Here is a 17880-nt window from a genome sequence, read left to right as displayed (position 1 = left end):
GAATCAAACCTACACTGCGTAGCGACAGAACACCTAAAAACGGTACGCTACACAATGTGCCAAGATTCCTACATGTCATGCATCAGCCGGATGATCTCTCACTCCACTGCTCCGAAGGCGAGGAGAGCATCGAAGTGCGCCCTTTCCCCACAGCTAGAGCCACCCCGCAAATTGAAAAATGCGTTCACAAAACCTTGAGCCAGCGTTATCACAACTTTCGTTTCCCTTCAATAAGGTTACAGCGGATTTTCCCTGATGGGAGCACAAATTCCCCGAGTCTTCCCCGAGTATTTCCAGACTATCCAAAATCCCTGAGAGTTCCCGGCTTTCCCGGTTAGCAGACTATGACCCTAGTCAGGACGATGTCATAGGGTGACGTCATCACATGACGATTTTTTTCATCACTCAGACGCCGCCAACACCGACTGGTCATTTTTCGCGTATGATGAGGCAACTAAGGCTTCCACCTTAAAAAACGGCGTCATGTGCATGACTGGCGCAAGGCCTCACATGAGTTCAGGCAGACGAAATAGAAGGCAACACCACCTTCCAATGCGCAAGAAGAAAGTAGAAGGGCATACAATTTCCATTTCTGGCAGTAATACAATTTTAAGTAATACGTTCTTGTTGTTAAAGGGGCCCTGCAACAGATTTTCAGCATGGTCAGAAAACGCTGCCGATCAGTAGTCAAGGCTCCCGAGAACACGCGAGCCAAACATTACAGCGCAGCATGCGGTCTGGAATTTACAATAAGTTCTCAAAGTCAGCTAAAAATCGCTTCCTCTTCTCTCGACAAATGATGCTATTTACTCAAAATGACTTCGTCATTGACTCAAGTTCCACGCCATTGGCTGATTTGAACATGGTGCGCTCGGTAGTTACTGCGGCCGCCGTGGGAGGCCGCCACTTGCCCGCATGCGCGATTGCACTTAAAGTACGCCGCACGTTTGAAGGGAAAAAAAAAGGAAAAAAAAAGTGCTCAAGGTCACGAGGCGCGTGTGATGTACCTTCTTCCCCCCGTGCCACCCCTCCCTGCTCAGCTTCCAGCACTTTCATGGGGACGAGAGATGAGAGAAGGCAGTTACAGCGTGCGACAAATCTTCGTTAACTTCACTCGTACTGCATGGATTCTAAAACTTTTTGCGGCAGTCAATTCGTGAGGGGATAAGCTCCTTTAGTGAAGCCATTTCATGGCTACTTGGAAAAGTGTTGCAGGGCCCCTTTAAGCAAACTAAGTCTACCTGTGAAAGTTTTTTTTCCTGCGCGAGTTCGTTCACACACATTACTGTTTGGCAATGCTAGCGGTCATATTTTTACACCCATTTCAGAGCCAACTTAAAAATATAATACCCTGATTATGGGGTAAATGCGTGCTTGTTTCCGCCAATGAGATGAGCAATCTCATTTTCACCACAATCCAGAAAATTTTTCCAATGCGTGCATAAATCTTATTAACACAAAAATTTTGGTCTGGAGTTTTTTGCTGCAACATGTTGCTATTTAGCGTGTTGCTATCAATATAATGCCATTTAGTGTGTGCACACAAACTGTGATGCACTTCCATGCTGCCTGCATCATCTGCTCGCATTTTTTTCGCATGCCGCACATGCTGTGCGATGTCCTTGCTTTCATCAACAACGTTATAGTCATCTGGTGGCAACGGCTTCCTAGAGGCTTTCGCACTTTCTAAACTTTCACCACGGGCACAAACACACATGTAGCCGCCAAATAGTAGTCAGCTGGCACAAGCACTGCAAAAGGGCAATGGTGACAATGATGTCATCAATGTAGCTGCGCCAGCTCTGAGCTCAGCTGCTGTGGTGACGCCACCAATGTCGAAAGGTGCAGCATATAGCACTGGATTGCGCATGCGAACTTCAAAATACATATAAATTACCTTCCAAGCTATATTCTCTGTTGAGATTTGGTACTTCATATCATCTTGTCCCTTACACATGTGTGCATACACCACATAATAACGAGCACCAGTATGATCCTTGATGTCCAAGAACATTACTGACAATCATTCATAGCTGTGACGTTGCTGCAGCCCTGAGAATCAATAAATAAAAAAGCATGCAAGTATTCTTTTGGAGAAATTTTTCCTTGATGTGCAATTGTACTTGGGCATTTTAGGGTTAATATATGAGCAATATGAGAGCCAGTGCAAGTACACAGCTCAAGATGAAAGTTTCAGTGCATACTATGGGGTCATATCGCGATGTTGTGGAAAAAATTACACCATCTCCCGCTAAAGGAGACCATGAGGCGATGCGAAGCCGGAGCACTTGCACGATCGCGTTTCGTTGGCGTTCGTTGGGCATGCTACCGACCTCGCGTCGTGGAACGCGAAGAGGGACGCTACGCGCGTCGTATCTTCCATCTAGCCCGGCGGTTAATTCTCACAGGGCGAGCGGGGAACGCGGCCGACAGGCGGGCGAGAGGGGGGCAGCGTAGGAGAGGAGGGAGAAGGGGAGGGGACGCGCATGCGCTCGAGCTCATCGCGGCGTTGCGCAGGAGAGAATTTCGGCATGTCTAGCCCGCGCGCGTTTCAGTGGAAGAGTGGAAAGGGGGAGGGGAAAGGGGTATGGGAGAGGGGGAGGGGAGAGGGAAAGTGGAGAGGGGAGGGAGGGGAGAGGGAAAGTGGAAAGGGGAGGGGGAGAGGGAAAGTGGAGAGCAGAAGGGGAGAGGGTGAGTGGAGAGGTGTGTGGAGAGGGTATGCACGTGCGCAGTAAGGGTGGTCACGCCGCACACCACCACCACCACCGGATTGAGCTCCGCCTTAAGATACTTCGCATCTAATAATAATATCTCTAATCATCCATGGAAGTACCTACCTTAGCGTCATAAGTGATGCGCAGTGTGGGCATGGAGATTGAAAACTGTTCACAGAAGCTGCCCTCAGCATACTCCCCTTGCATGTGAGCCTGCTCCCACTGATTGAACACGTTAAGAAGTGTGATGTGGTCACTCCAGCGTCCAGCAAAGAAGCGCCGCTGCACATATGCCAGCCGCTTGGGGAAGGGCGTGTCAAATGGTTCTGGGAATGTGCTGCTGTTGGCTGATATCGTACAGAGTGCATCACCCACCCTGGACAAAAGTAACAATACTGTCATGAGACACGAGAACAACAAAGTTACATATGCAAGAAAATATACAAGGAGGGCAAATGGTAGTCAGTGGCATAGCCAGGGGGGTGGTTTGAAGGGCTCAATCCCCCGCCCCTCTTAAATGCACATATACGTGCACACATACAAACATATGCACTAATAAAAAAAACAAAAAAACATGAGCTTCAGTCTAAAATGGCCTGAAAGCAACGCGACAACCTGAATTATGGCATCTCAGTTCAATGCAGAGTTTCTTGCTTTGCGACACTGTAGGCATATACGTTCAAAGAATCTAGCAAGACCCCATATCTACAACCACGAATTCTGGTCGCTGCTACACAGTAGTTCAACAGTCTTGTAAGCAGTGCTGTGGCGAGCAGCTTCAATAAAATTGGTGGGCTGCTTAAAGCTTGTTGCAGCAGTGCACATACCAAAGGTAACTTTTATTTGCAGTAAAAACGCCCATTAGTTCCTATTTCTTTTGCAAGCAACTAAATATGCCCTATTCTACAGAAAGTCCAGAATAGCTTGTCTCCAGTTCAAGGTCAGGGAGAGCGAGCTCTGCTATAGCCCAAAGCTGCAGTGATGTCTTTTTTCTTGTCAACCGAGATTGCTTCCATGACACGAGCCTGGTCAGCAACACCCATTTCTTGAATGATTGTGATCATTTGCATAATAAGTGAGAGCGTATTGAGTTTAGTACTACCACCTCTGCGGCTTGTCAATTGACCACATGCTGATAACAAAACACCAAATCAGGTGCTGACACAAGGCATGGGTAGTGCAAAATATGGAACTACATTTGTTGCAGTGTGTGCAATACAACTCGCTTGTGCACATGCCCGCCATACACTCCTCAACTCCGAAGGCAATCGTTCAGGTTCACCCCTGCCCCTAACCGCTGTATGGAAAGACGCAACATTGCTGCGGTGGCTGCTCTGTGCACGATATGAAAAATTTGCTTGCAAAAACAATGTGCAACTTAATTTGAACACTGGTTCCAGTAGAAGTTTTTATTGCCTCGACCTTAGTTTGAGGCAGCAGTGAAAATTCATTATACTGAAATAAATCATGAGACAGCATGCTTCATCTTCATCAGCATGCGACACCAGGAGGCAGAAAAAGTGTTCCACACTCACCGTCACGGCTACTAGAGCCACTGACTAACACTGCCAAGTTTAAATTGCACATATATACCCCATCCAAGTGGATGGGGGGGATGACCGCCGCTGTAGCTCAGTTGGTAAAGCATCGGATGCGTTATTCGAAGGTCGCAGGTTCGGTCACTGCCAGCGGCATGTTATCCTTTCGCCTACTTTACTTTCTTCACATTTACATCATAATTACTACAACATCCCCTATACTTTTCTTGGGTTTCTTGTCTATTAGTTCTAAATAATGTTGTGACTAGCAAAGAAAAACGAGCCCTTCAAATTGTCCTTCCTTTGTTCATTCATAGCAAGGGTCTCATTCTGGCAGACTTAAAGCCTTAAGGTAGTATCTACAAGGGATTATTGGTCAGCTGTCAGCTCGTAAAAAGATCATGTGCTTCGTGACACCAGCAGGAAGAAAAAGGGTGTTCTACACTCGCCGTCATGGCTACTAGTGGCACTGACTAACACTCCCAAGTTTAAAACCTTGGCCTGGGTGTGCCTAACTTACTGCTTTTCTTTCCTTCTTTCTTTCGCGCTGTGCAATGCTCCCTCCTAACGTTAGCGTTCAGTTTTATTATAGGGAGCGGCCATCCCCGAAATGCTGTTTTAGGGATGAATCAGCATGGCGTCTTTCATGTTCTTTCCAGCGTTCGTCAGCCTTAAGAACAGCCCAACGAAAGGACCATCATGCGGTCACGGAAACGTGGGCTAGGAATTCAATTTTCTCAAAGTCAGACTTTTCCTGAAATGTGCAATTCCTGATATAGACCTTATGCGTCATCCAGCAGATCGCTTTCAGTCTGCCAACATGAAATATTTCAATGAAGCGCCCACAGCAAGTGTACTGCTTCCCAAATGTTTTTCGCATTATCGGCAAAACACATTCGTATGCCTCAGTTCAGTTCACATTGGGCAAGCATGGGCACGTGGCCTAGTAGTCAAGGCATTTGCTTTCAGACCAGAGGGAGCTGGGTTCAAATCCTAGCCCCGGTAAGAAAACTTATTTTGTATTATTTATTATTTCTTTGGTGAACGCCAGCTGTGTGCGAGGAGGGTTCTTTTGGAACACCACCATTGTCAGCTTCTCAGGTCAGTCAATACAAGCTTTGCTTGAAAAAGCACAAAATACAGGAAAAGCCTTAAAAAAATCGAAAATGTGCTGGATGAGCTGGTCTTATCATCGGTCTTTTTCTTTCAAAAGTTAAACACTGTACTGTAATAAACACACAGATGAGCATGTTCATGCATTATTCGAGGTACAAATGCACTGATGCTGGCATGGTGCATATGCATACAGGATTCATCATGAAAGAGGGTGGGTGTGCAAGCACACACAGAGGAGAACAGAACAAGACTTTTGTCCGAGACCTGTGTCCACGTTTGCACACCCACCCTATTTCATGATGAATACTTACCAACTTATACTCGGGGACAGCTCGTTGTGGCAGTGGAGCAACGGCACACAATGTTGCGCTAGCAGTATGGTAGTTTGCAGCTGTCTTCAGTTCCAGTTTCGTTTGTTCTTGCTCACAGCATGCCATGCTCGAACGCATACTCAATAGCCTTTAATGGCACGCATGTAACTTGTATATTGCATTCATGGCAAAACAGTACAAAGCAAGGTGCCACCGCGCTGTTGTGCGCAGTAGCCACCTCATTGAACGGTGAACATCACAGCCATAACCGCTATCGCCACGATGGTAAGTTCGGGGTGCGATCATTATGCAAGAAGAAAAAAAAATATCAAATTTTGGCGAAAGAATTCAGGGGTGTTATCACTACGTGAGTGTGTTGATTATGCAAGTAAATATGGTACATTACAGTGTTTGTGCTTTTTGTAGCCATTTCCAAAGCTTATGCACCAAAGTCGCAATCAATGGCCGGCCGACCCCTGCAACAGTAAATACTGATCTTTTGCAGCTCAATGTGGCATTGGCCATATACCACAAATTAAAGGACACAGTTAACTTTCATGCAACAAAAAAGTGATAGCAAGACGGTGAATTCTACTCCATTCACTCAATGTTTTTTGCCACCACTGGCAAAGTTTGCATGCAAAAGGTCACCTACAAAAGATTGATTCCCTTTCCACAGATAAGTACCGACCTTTCATTTGTCATGGATCAGGTGGGTATACATATGCAAAGCGCGAGGATTTTGTTGAATTGAAACTGTGGCACAAGGTTACTTCACTAATAGCAAAAACAAATGCATGATTTTCAACCAAGCTAATATAGGGAAATTAAAATAGTTTGTTATATTGTGGATTTCATTAAATCGAGCCTCGTTATATCGAGGTCTGACAATATTAAAAGCCACTGTGTAGTGTGAGTGAAATATGACACTTGCGTGTAAAAATTCGAAAACATTTGTATGTACAAAATAGCCCTGAACATGCTAATTCGTAAATTCCAGCTTTGAATGATCTCCAGAAACTGTCTGAAACACGATAAGGCTTCAGATAGGTTTTAGATAGTAGTGGATTGGCACAAGTTAACTTTTACAAATTATTTCACAAGCTTCTCTCCAAAGCCTGAAAAAGACATGCAATAGCAAATGTCATGCAGTCTGCAGCCAGTGTTTCTTAATGAGCACAGCAACTTTATACATAAAACTTGTGCTTTCAGCCAAAACACCCAGCGCAACAGAAAGTGAAGGCAACCTACTAGTATCAACCTACCCAAAAATGAGTCCAAGAATCAGCATCTTGCCAAGCCGAGGTTCAATGGGAAGACGCGCTAAGATCTTTCCCAACGCTGTAAGTTCACCCATAACTGTCAGAGCTCCCATCTCTGCAATAAAAAGCAGGTGCAACAGACCAATACACTCCTTTGTGCTAAGGGAAACAGGGGACACAAACAGACATATGAGCAATACTGACCCCGCAGTAGAACTTCAGATTCAATGACAGCATCTATAGGTGGAGGCTCCAGTGCCTTCGAGAGGAATTTCGTAATATCTCCGAGGCGAAGAAGCTTGATTGCAAGTGCCAGTTCATGAAGAGGGGTACGGAATATCTCTGGGGTGGTGTAGTTTTCCAGCCTAAAGAATAAGAAGAAAAAGAAGGACCTCAAATTTACATACCATAACCTCTACTTTCCTTATGCAAAGTTAAAACAGTGCAACTGTAATGCACAAACACTGCCACAAAACACATGCCTGACATCAGAATATCAATGCACTTAAAGGGAAACTAAAGTGAAACAATGAATCAGGCTGGACTGATAAATTGTTCTTTGAAAACTCTGCTGTCATTAATTTCACCATAATAGGTTCATTAACCCCTTCAGGGTTTTCGCCGTACATGTACGGCAGAAGCTTCCTGGTACCAAAGGGTTTTCGTCGTACATGTACGGCATAGCGTTTATTTTTAAAACGCGCGCCTTTTTCGATCATTTCTCTTGTTTGGCCTGTGCTTCAACACTTCGGGAATATGTGGAATTTTTTTCATGCGCCGATGTCTCTCCGTTGTATTTTTTTTTCGCTTCCCAAAACGGCGCGCCGCCTATCGCTTGCCCATCCGAGCGCGTTCGCGGTGCAGCTGGTTTAAAGTGCGCGCCTTTTTCGATGATTTCTCTTGCTTGGCATGTGCTGCCACGCTTCGGGAATACGTGGAATTTTTTTCATGCGCCGATGTCTCTCCGTTGTTGCTTTTTTTATGCTTCGCAAAATGGCGCGCCGCGCGCCGGCTATCGCTTGCGCAACCGAGAGCGCCCGCGGCGCGGTTTGGTGTCAAGCGCGCGCCTTCTCCCTTTTCTCTTGCTTGGAATGTGCTGCCACGCTTCGGGAATTCGTGTACAGTAGAATCTCGATGATACGAATCCCGCGGGGTCACGAAAAATATTCGTATTAGCCGAAATTCGTATCACCGAAACACATGTAAAACTAGCTAAATTAACAGTCAGAGGCAAACTCATTTTTAGGAACACACAAAAAAAACATTTATTTCTTGCAGAAAAAATCTCTAATGTCTTTCTGCTTCTTTTTTTTCGCGAAGTCACTCAGCAGACTTCTTTGAAATCCGTAAAAACGCGTGCACGTGTCGTCGCTGATTTCATCAGCGGCCATAGCACGCCTCAGGACGTCGAGCGCGTGCAGCGTTTCAGCCGCCGGTGGTGGTCCTTCACCATCGCCCTCGTCTATGTTGTCGCCATCATCGCTGGAATCGGCAACCTCGCATGTGGCCTCCTCAACAATATCCTCCACCGTGCGCGCACCACAAGTGGCGAGGTTGTCATCCGCCGTGCAGAAGTCTTCAGCTGTACACCCAGCATCAAGCAGTTCCCAACCCTCAATTGGCTCTTCCTGCTCTGAGGGCACCTCTTCGGAACTCCTGAAGAAGCCGCATTTCGCAAAGCAGTTTGCTATGGTAGTCGGCGTTACTCGATCCCAAGCCATAGCGATAAAATGGATGGCGTCCAGGAGGCTTATTCGCAGGTCGCCTTCGTGTTTTCTGTCAATATTGGCAAGCAGGCGGCGCACAAGAAGGCCCTTGAAATGATGCTTGAGGTTTTTTATTATTCCAGCGTCAAGCGGTTGCAGGTGCGTCGTCGTGTTCGCGGGCAAAAAGATCAGTTTGACGTTTTGGAGCGTTACTTGCCTCGGGTGGGCGGCGCACTGGTCAAGAATCAAAACAATCTTCCGATTCTTGCAGGCCATCCTTCTGTCAAGGAGCGACAGAAATTCTTCGAACAGGGCCGCCGTCATCCACGCCTTTTTGTTTGCGCGATAGACGCACGGCAAATGGCTCTCGCGCTTGAAACACCGAGGCTTTTGGGATTTGCCAATTACCGTCAGCTTAAGTTTCTCCGACCCGTCGGCGTTACAGCACAAAAGCACCGTTATTCGCTCTTTGCTTTTCTTGCCTCCTTGGCACGCTTCGCCTTTTAAGCAAAGGCTCTTCTCAGGCTGAAGGTTAAAAAACAGGCCAGCCTCGTCTGCGTTAAAAACATCACGAGGCTCATACCCAGAGATGAGTGACTGCAGCTTCGCGAGCCAGTCGCTAACAGCGGTCTCGTCAGCCTTCTTCGCTTCCCCACAGACGCTTTTGTAAACGAGACCGTGTCTCGTCTTGAAACGGTGCAGCAACCCACCTGAGGCCTGAAATCCGTCGATGCGCAGAGCAAGTGCGATCTCGTCGGCTTTCTCACGCAACACTTTGCCATCGATGTTCACACCAGCTGCAGTAACCTCCTTAAACCAGGTCAGAAGAGCTTCTTCAAGCTTCACGTGTTGGGCTGTCTTCGCTTGCCTCGCGTTGACGTTGAATGAAAGTCCCGCTGTCCAACAATTGTGCTTAATGTCGACGTTGCGAGGCCTAGCTCCTTAGCCAACTCCGTGCGTTTTCTTTTGGGATCCTCATCGACCTTTCGAAGAATGTCCAGTTTCTCCTTAAAGGAGAGGGCTTTCCGCTTGCGAGACATAGCTTGCTGCCACTCGGCAAAAAAGGCACAATCACAACAAAGCAAGAACGCGGGCTCGAGCACAGCAACGACAACCACTCCGTCCGACGGCACGCATAGAAGAAAGAAGCTCCCGCGGGCCGTGCCTCTCCCTCTCCGGCGTCTCCGCCTGCCGGCCTGCCTCCGCACCAAGAAAAACAAAACAAAAAAAAACGAGGCCAGCGCCATCTGTAATCTTCAAGAGAAAGCAAAAGGCACACTCCGGCCTCCGATACACGCAGATCTTGGAGGCTGTCGCGCGCTGCTCGCCGGCGGCGCTGGCAACATGCCAAACCGGCGGCGCCGCACGCATTCCAGCGCCGTAAGTTCACGCTGCTATCTTCCGCGGCCGTCGGTGGGGCCAACGTTGCGTTGGGTGGGGCGGCGTTTATTCGTATCAAACGACGCGGGTCAAAAATCAGTTCGTAACAACCGTACTCAAGCACGTTGTAAATTAATGGGCCTTGGCCGGGACCACAGAAAAATTCGTATCATCCCGAAATTCGTATTAGCCGTGATCGTATCATCGAGATTCTACTGTAATTTTTTTAATGCGCCAATGTCTCTCCGTCTTTTTTTGTTTTCTTTGCAAAGAGGTGCGGCGGCTTGTAGTCTCTCATCAGAACGCGCGCACGCGGTCCAGCTCGTTTCGGTTTCGTCCTTCGGGTGGTTTTCGCTTCTTGCGCCCGCAGAGCGGATGGCTGTTTGGTTTCTAATCTCTCAAAGGGTGACCGCTTGTTACTCTCTCATTTATTGCACCCTGGCGCGCGATTACATCTGTTTCCGCGCGGCGCTAAATTACACAAACGACGCCGCCGTGATTGCGTTTCCTGTTTTGGGTTCTCGGAAAAACTAACTACGTCTTGTTGGCGATACGACGAAGTATTACTGTAGCTTTTTCACTCGTTTTGCTTTCCGGACGGGCGCAGAACCATAGAGTTTTCTTCCGTGCGCTCACTAACGCAGTTCGCTCACGCTATGGAAGCGCGCGTCGGTTGCGCTGCTGCCGGTGAGTCGAGCAGCGATTCTTCCGATGCGGACTATTCCCCAATTGCCGATCAGAATCTGATTCATTGGATTTCAGTTCGTCAGACGAGGAGTTCTGACGAGTTCGGACTCCGATGACGATCAAGGAGCGACATCTGAAACGCGTGCGCGGGGAGCCATGCTTCAAAGACTATCACACGCTGAAAAGTTTTTAGTGTTTGAGCACGAGCGTTTTTAACCGGAAACGTAGTCTGGTACGCTTATTTTGGTATGTTTGTGAGCTATGTTTAATACAATGCATAATTTTTATTCATAAAAAACTGTGAAGCTTCTTTTTTTTAGGATTCTGCTTGATTTTACTACGAATAAACCATATGTATGTAGCAACAAAACTGATTTTTTTGTCACTTTACGGTCACGAAAAAAAATTTTAGACAATTTTTTTCTTAAATAGAATCGTCCGAAGAATTTATTTCAGCAATAAAAATATTACACATTTTTGGACTGGATTTCGCGAAAAAATTCGACCCTCAAAGGGTTAATACAAGAGATAATAAAAATCAATGTTTCCTTTTTAAACTTCGCACCAAAATCTCTGCACATGAACACCAATGTCACGTGAATTAGAACTAACAGACATTCACCAATTGATGCACCCAGCAACAAATTTTATGTTATGTACCTTGATCATATTTATTTATTGTTTAGTTACATACTGCCAGCCTTTTATGAAGGCCTAAGGCAGGAGTGGGGCATAAATACACAATGCATTAATAGTACAAGCTCGAGGTATTGAATAGTGTTGCACATTAGGAAGAAAAAAAAAAAGCAAGAAAAAAGAGAAATACATGAAGTAATATTCCGCGAAGCAACGACATTGGTAAAATATGCAAAACAATGAAAGGGAACAAATTCCACGGCAGTCACATAGCACAAAGTATACTCACAAGTACTGACATTGTAGCACACTGCCTTGTTTTTACCAATAAAAACAAGGCAGCGTGCTTTTATTAAATTGTACAAAATGCTACTACCACAACCAAGCAAAAGCCATAACAAGGAAAGACATGCAGCTTTAAGCATTGTAATAAACGTACTTTTCATAGCGTGCCTTGCTGCAGAGATGGTAGCAGTAACCTGGTCGAACACGTCCTGCGCGACCACGACGTTGCTCAAGGTTTGTCTTTGAAGCAAACACTGTGGCATAGTTGGTCATGTTGTTGTGTGATGTAAAAAGTTTCATTTTTGCCCTGTGCAGAACAAAATACAAAGTAGTTAAAAATTTGCATTTTGACAAGTGCACTTGTCGCGTTTTCAGCGACATTCCTTCTCCTACTACTAGGCAACTGAAGCGAAAGATCTGGATTGTATAATAGTACTCCAAATGAGATAAAATCTATGCACGAGTTTAAGATAAAAAGAACACCTAAAATATGCATACAACACCATTTCTAGCTGTCTTCTATGCTTATTTCATAATTATATATTTGAATTATTCATACCGCCTGCTACCGTGAAGTGCAGTAGAATCTCGATAATTTGAAATCATTATTTGAACTGACAGATAATTCAAACTGCACGGCTAATCCAAGTAAAGTTCTATGTAAATGAATAGGAAAAAAAACTCCCTGCAAATTCAAACTCTAAAAACTGCCCAAAGATTATTTCAAACAAAATTTTCATGCCTACTGATTGCCTTTTGGAGAAAAGTCTCATCTCACTGCTTCTCGCACCAAGCATCAGCGCATCTCCTATACAGTGGAACCTCGATTATCCGTCCCCTGGTTTTGCGACGACCCGCATTTTACGACGAATCGGTTTGGTCCCGGCAAAACCCCCATAGAAATAATGTATTTAAAACCTTGGTTATATGACGCAATTTTACGCCGATCCCGCATCTTACGACGACTTTTCGATTCCGTCCGAGAGAAAACACCACCTTCTCTATTCGAATCAGACGCGACAAAAATATTCCTAGGTTGTCGGTTAGAAAAGTAGAGTGTAAGACAGTATGCCTTCTTAGAATGTAAAATTTATTCTCCAGGCAGTTCACACGCTTCTGTGATCCAGTTTCCCTGGCTTAAGATCGCTTCAGGATACGCCTCGATCGCATGCGTATCCAGGGTCGTTACCTAGACAAGCTCTCTCTAGTACACGGAGAAGCTCCAACTGGTCGTAAAGCTCATCTTTGAGATCCGGATATTTTCACGTTTTCAGTCCGTGGAAACATGCAGACACTTCTCAGGCTCGATTTGTCGCGAGAAAGATGCGCATTGGATTCGATATCTTAGAAAGTTAAGGATAACGACTCAATCACACCTCATTTAACTAAGTAATGCTGCCATTAGCTGCCATTTTCAAAAATAATTTGATCTACCATCCATGGAGAACCTCAGGGTCTTGTCATGGGCTATTGAGGCGGTCTGTTCCCCTTTTTTGGGCAGAGCTGACTGCTACTGCCAATATTTTTAGTTTTTCGATTATACGACGCCCGGATTTACGACGGTTTTGCGTGGTTCCCTCAAAGTCGTATAATCGGGGTTCCACTGTACTTAAATCATGCAACTGCCTGCACTAGAACTGCAGAATGACAGTGCACACATAGCTACCAGCCATTTTGGCTCGCCCAGCTTTTGTACCCACCGCAGATTACCTGCAAGAAGCACCAGCTGCTAGTACACTCAGCTGCTACGAAAATCACTGTCAGGATCACACATGCACAGCCAATCTGACTAGCCCTTTCCTGCAAGCTCCTCCCTCCCCCTTCTACCTGATGCTTAAGTGTGTGCACACCTTCGAAGGTCTTTGTGCGTTCTCAGTCTCTTTTGACCCTTTTGCTATGACGCACTCGTTTATGGCCAGGAAAGCTCCAGGGCAACCATGGCGAGAAGATTCAGCCATAACCACTTGGTCGATGGAGCCAACATCAACTATGCACATTGGTTCTGATCTTTTCTCTCTTCTATTCTTAAGTTCCCTAACAGTGGGCCATGGTTCCTTATGAGCTACAGATTGCTCCACCCTTTTTTCCCCTAATGATAACCTCTTCATCTATGTCTTGCATAGAGGAGGAGATATGCATGCTAGAGGAGTTGGTGTTGGTTTTTTTTACTCCCCTTTTTTATTATACTCCCCTCCTCCTCCGCTATTGCCGCCACACATGCGCACTCGCCTCTAATCAACAACCACTTCCTTCACTAATATTTTATATAATAATATTGCCCAAACATGTTTACCTACCACCCCTGCCAGTGCGCCTAAAGACAGTGCACACAGTGCTCATACAGGAATACGGCTCAGATCCTTTGATGCCATATCCAAGGAGCTTTCTTTAGTTAGAACTCAACCTTATCCTTGCAGTATTATTCAAATGAGGTACCACTATATCAACAAACCCTTACTATTAGTGTCCAATCAGATTATGAAAGCTTTCTGGAGCCCATGGAAATGGGCTTTTGCATATACTTTAGTGTTACACTGGGCAAAAAATCTGCCAAGGCTGACCCATATGGCACATTTCACATATGAAGTGCCAGGGTTAGCTATGGCCCAACAATGTTTCAATTGCGTTGTTTAACCTGTGTCCTATTGGCATCAGCTTCTAGCTGAAGCCAGAAATATTGTGTAATGCAACTTGTTCATGTTGGACTCCAGTACGAACTAGTATTTTGAAACCACTAATCACGAGTATTTGGCAAACTTACTTGCATGAGTCAATGACGAATACTACATCATTGATGGTAATACTCGTCTCAGCAATGTTTGTGGAAAGAATCACCTGCAAATGAAAAATTAGATGTGACATTTTAAAGGAAATTCCACAAGCATGCAGTGTTTATGTGAACACATCTGCTAATGTTGCACATTCGTCTTCCTAGCCCATGGAAAGAAAAATACTGTGTCGCATCTCAACAAGTCCACACAGTATAGGTGGGTGAAAAATACATGCTTTCGGTGTTTTGTACATTGTAGAGCTTCTGTGATTAGCAGTAAATCAAGTGAATGCCGATTACTAAAAGGAAGCTAAAGAGATTTAGGAAAAAATCGAGTTATAAGCACCCTTTTGTACTTTTGAACATCCTGAACACGAAAATAGACACGAAGTTTGACAGTGCTTCAACAAAAACGTTGCAGTGGCTTAGCTCGGCTATGCCAGGATAACGTAGCGTTAGCAAAGGTTCAGCTAATTATCCTTAGCTTTCCTGATTGTCTAGGATCAGCTTGATTATCATGCTTACTGCTGCTTCAATGACACACACGGTATACGTATTATGTGGCACATTTATATTTATTTTGCCAGGCAACTACTTCGGGATCCGATGAGTTAAGCTTCTCCGCTCTTCTGCGCCGTTGAGCAGCATTTGCGCTCTCCTTCTCCATGGCTATGCCACACTGGCAAACGACAGTCAGAGGCGCTATCAAGCGGCTCCAGCACAGTGTCAGACGGCGACTGCACAGCGAAGGCGAATAGCTGCGCGCGCGCCGGCGCCAATACGTTTGCCAAGGCTACGACGTCACTCCTCTGGAAAGCGCAGACCGGAGGCGGAGTGCGCGGGAGCTGCCGGCTCAGGTGTGTGACATCGCTGATCCTCGTGTATGCGCAGCACGGCTCTTGAGGATCCACGCGAAACTGGCTCGTCTAGGCCAGTGTAGAACACTACAAAAATACATTATCATCGAGAAACTCCAAACCGCTGATGCATGGCACACGGCAAATCAGGCTCATACCCGTGGTTGGTTGAGCGTGACATGATATTATACAGGCTCTCTGCAAGAGTGGCAGCTTCTGGCCAGGCACTGGATGACCTCACTGACACTTTGGCACCGCTGTGATCAATGGCACAGCCAAGAATTTTATCCTGGATGGATTCCAATGTGAAATAAATAATACTATAAATTGCGCCATAAATAACTAAGAAGTTACAAGAAAAATCTGAGGTATCCTCAATACACCTGCGCAAACATAGGTAGTACTTTTTTCATAGTCTTTTTCGGAATTCTGTATACGAATTGAAAGCAAGATGGCGGAAAGTGAAGAAGACTGACTCCGCAACCTAATATTTGATGACATTTTACTGATCAACTACTCTCTTGGTAGCTACCGTAATTTTCTGTGTTCTTTCTAAGATGTTGAATGGCTTATTTACAAAGTGAGTCTTTCCCTAACATTTATGCGTCGCCCACAGCTATAGTGTACAAGAATAATTTCGTAGTAGGCTGGTTGAAGCAAATGCCAGTAGACGCCACTGGTAGCGTTGCTGCGTTTTTTTTAGTCGCTAAGCCAGTTTGCGCCAGTTTGGGCCAGTTGAGACGCGCTTTGCAGCTGCTTGCCTCCTGTGCGTCCCCTGCGACGTCGCGTTCAACGTGGTAGTTCTTGTGAAAAAAATGGTGGAGGACTTTTTTTTTTTTTCTCAAACGCTTTCATGTGGGATGCTTCCATGTAGTCTCATTACACGCCGTGAAATGGGGTAAGGAAACGGCGAAATAATTTTGTTTAGCTGTGTTTCTGTATCCGACAATAAAGTACGAAAAGTTTACCACAAGCAATATGCGTCCGTCGAGGCAGTTGTTTAATTGTACACCTTCTAGCATAGCTATTCAGCGTAGACGTTGCTGCGCACTTTTGTGTAGTTTGTGATAAGCACGAGATTTAAATGTTGTGCTAGATATTGCGCAATACAAGCAAAACAGGCACAGATACTCGTATCCTGGGTTTGTGCAAATAGATGACAAAAAAAAATGCGAAGAGATACTGCTGCAGGCGATGTCCCGAACTGCAATGGATCCGCCGGTCTGCGGCATTTACGCTAGCAGACAACGTTGTTTATACTGGTGTGTTGATGTGGTTTGCACTAAATTTCTTTACACCATACTACAGTAAATGCAGTTTTTTTTTCAGCAGTCAAAGAATCCGGCGCTTAAAGAACGCCTACAAACACAGACAAGGACAACGTTAAATGCAGCGGTGGAGACAGCGGCCGGTCTACTAGAAAAAGACGCAGTGGCGGCACCTGGTGGTGTCTACACAAATGAGCATGCACGCTCCTTCTCAGCAAGTCACTAGGATATTATTCTAGTACACTATACCCACAGCCATGCCCAATCTTCATGTCCTAAATATATGACACCAGGGATCAATGGCTGTCACAGCTCTGAATGAATTGCATACTGATCCGGAGCCGTAGCGCTTGTGTCAGCCTCACATTTCTTGTTATTCTCTTCGAGAAATCAGCCTAGATTTTTTTAATTTGCAAGGGGACTCCAATAGCAAGATTATACATAATGAATCTGAATATGTTTGCTACACTACATGAACGGTGCGCGAGGGAGCTATACTTGCGGACAACTTTTCTTGGCAATGAAGGGAAGGCTACAGAGCCGAGCTACGCGTGTGCTACTGCTGAAGAAGACAGTCGCACAATTGCGTTCGTGTTTTCTGCGTGAGAATGAAAAAAAAACATTATTTTCTATGGGATCTTGTTTGAAAAGAGGGTCAGCGCGCACCAAGGAGATATTTAGATTTGTTTTACTTTATGCGGTATCATTTCGCGTTTCACCCGTGAAAACATTGAACCTTTCACGTGCACCTCACAGTCAAAATGGCGTCTTTGTCTTCCGGTGAGCGCTCGTCACCCTCCAGCTTTTCCGACAACTCATCGAAGGAACTTGTGACGAATTTCAGTTTTTGTGCCTGTGAAAACATTGAACCTTTTACGTGCACCTCACAGTCAAAATGGCGTCTTCGTCTTCCGGTGAGTGCTCGTCACCCTCCAGCTTTTCCGACAACTCATCGAAGGAACTTGTGACGAATTTCAGTTTTTGCGCCTGTGAAAACATTGAACCTTTTACGTGCACCTCACAGTCAAAATGGCATCTTCGTCTTCCGGTGAGTGCTCGTCACCCTCCAGACTTTCCGACAACTAATCGAAGGAACTTGTGACGAATTTCAGTTTTTGCGCCTGTGAAAACATTGAACCTTTTACGTGCACCTCACAGTCAAAATGGCATCTTCGTCTTCCTGTGAGTGCTCGTCACCCTCCAGCTTTTCCGACAACTCATCGAAGGAACTTGTGACGAATTTCAGTTTTTGCGCCTGTGAAAACACTGAACCTTTTACGTGCACCTCACAGTCAAAATGGCATCTTCGTCTTCCAGTGAGTGCTCGTCACCCTCCAGATTTTCCGACAA

General features: G+C 45.6%; 1 protein-coding gene across 2 annotated transcripts in view; it reads right to left on the bottom strand.

Moving 5' to 3' along the window:
- Nucleotides 1-17880, bottom strand: part of LOC119400701 (ATP-dependent RNA helicase A) — a 109629-nt gene that overhangs the window by 22883 nt on the left and 68866 nt on the right. For both annotated transcript variants that reach the window (XM_037667702.2, XM_037667706.2), the window contains 5 exons: nucleotides 14397-14470; nucleotides 11790-11942; nucleotides 7146-7306; nucleotides 6945-7056; nucleotides 2838-3090 (listed from right to left, as the gene is read on the bottom strand). In XM_037667702.2, coding sequence (XP_037523630.1) covers nucleotides 2838-3090; nucleotides 6945-7056; nucleotides 7146-7306; nucleotides 11790-11942; nucleotides 14397-14470 — 753 coding nt within the window. The remainder of the gene's footprint in view (nucleotides 1-2837; nucleotides 3091-6944; nucleotides 7057-7145; nucleotides 7307-11789; nucleotides 11943-14396; nucleotides 14471-17880) is intronic.

Source organism: Rhipicephalus sanguineus, chromosome 1 (genome assembly GCF_013339695.2).
Source record: "Rhipicephalus sanguineus isolate Rsan-2018 chromosome 1, BIME_Rsan_1.4, whole genome shotgun sequence".
NCBI lineage: Eukaryota > Metazoa > Arthropoda > Arachnida > Ixodida > Ixodidae > Rhipicephalus > Rhipicephalus sanguineus.
Note: the sequence above shows the minus strand (reverse complement) of the source record. Positions and strands in the feature narration are given on the sequence as shown.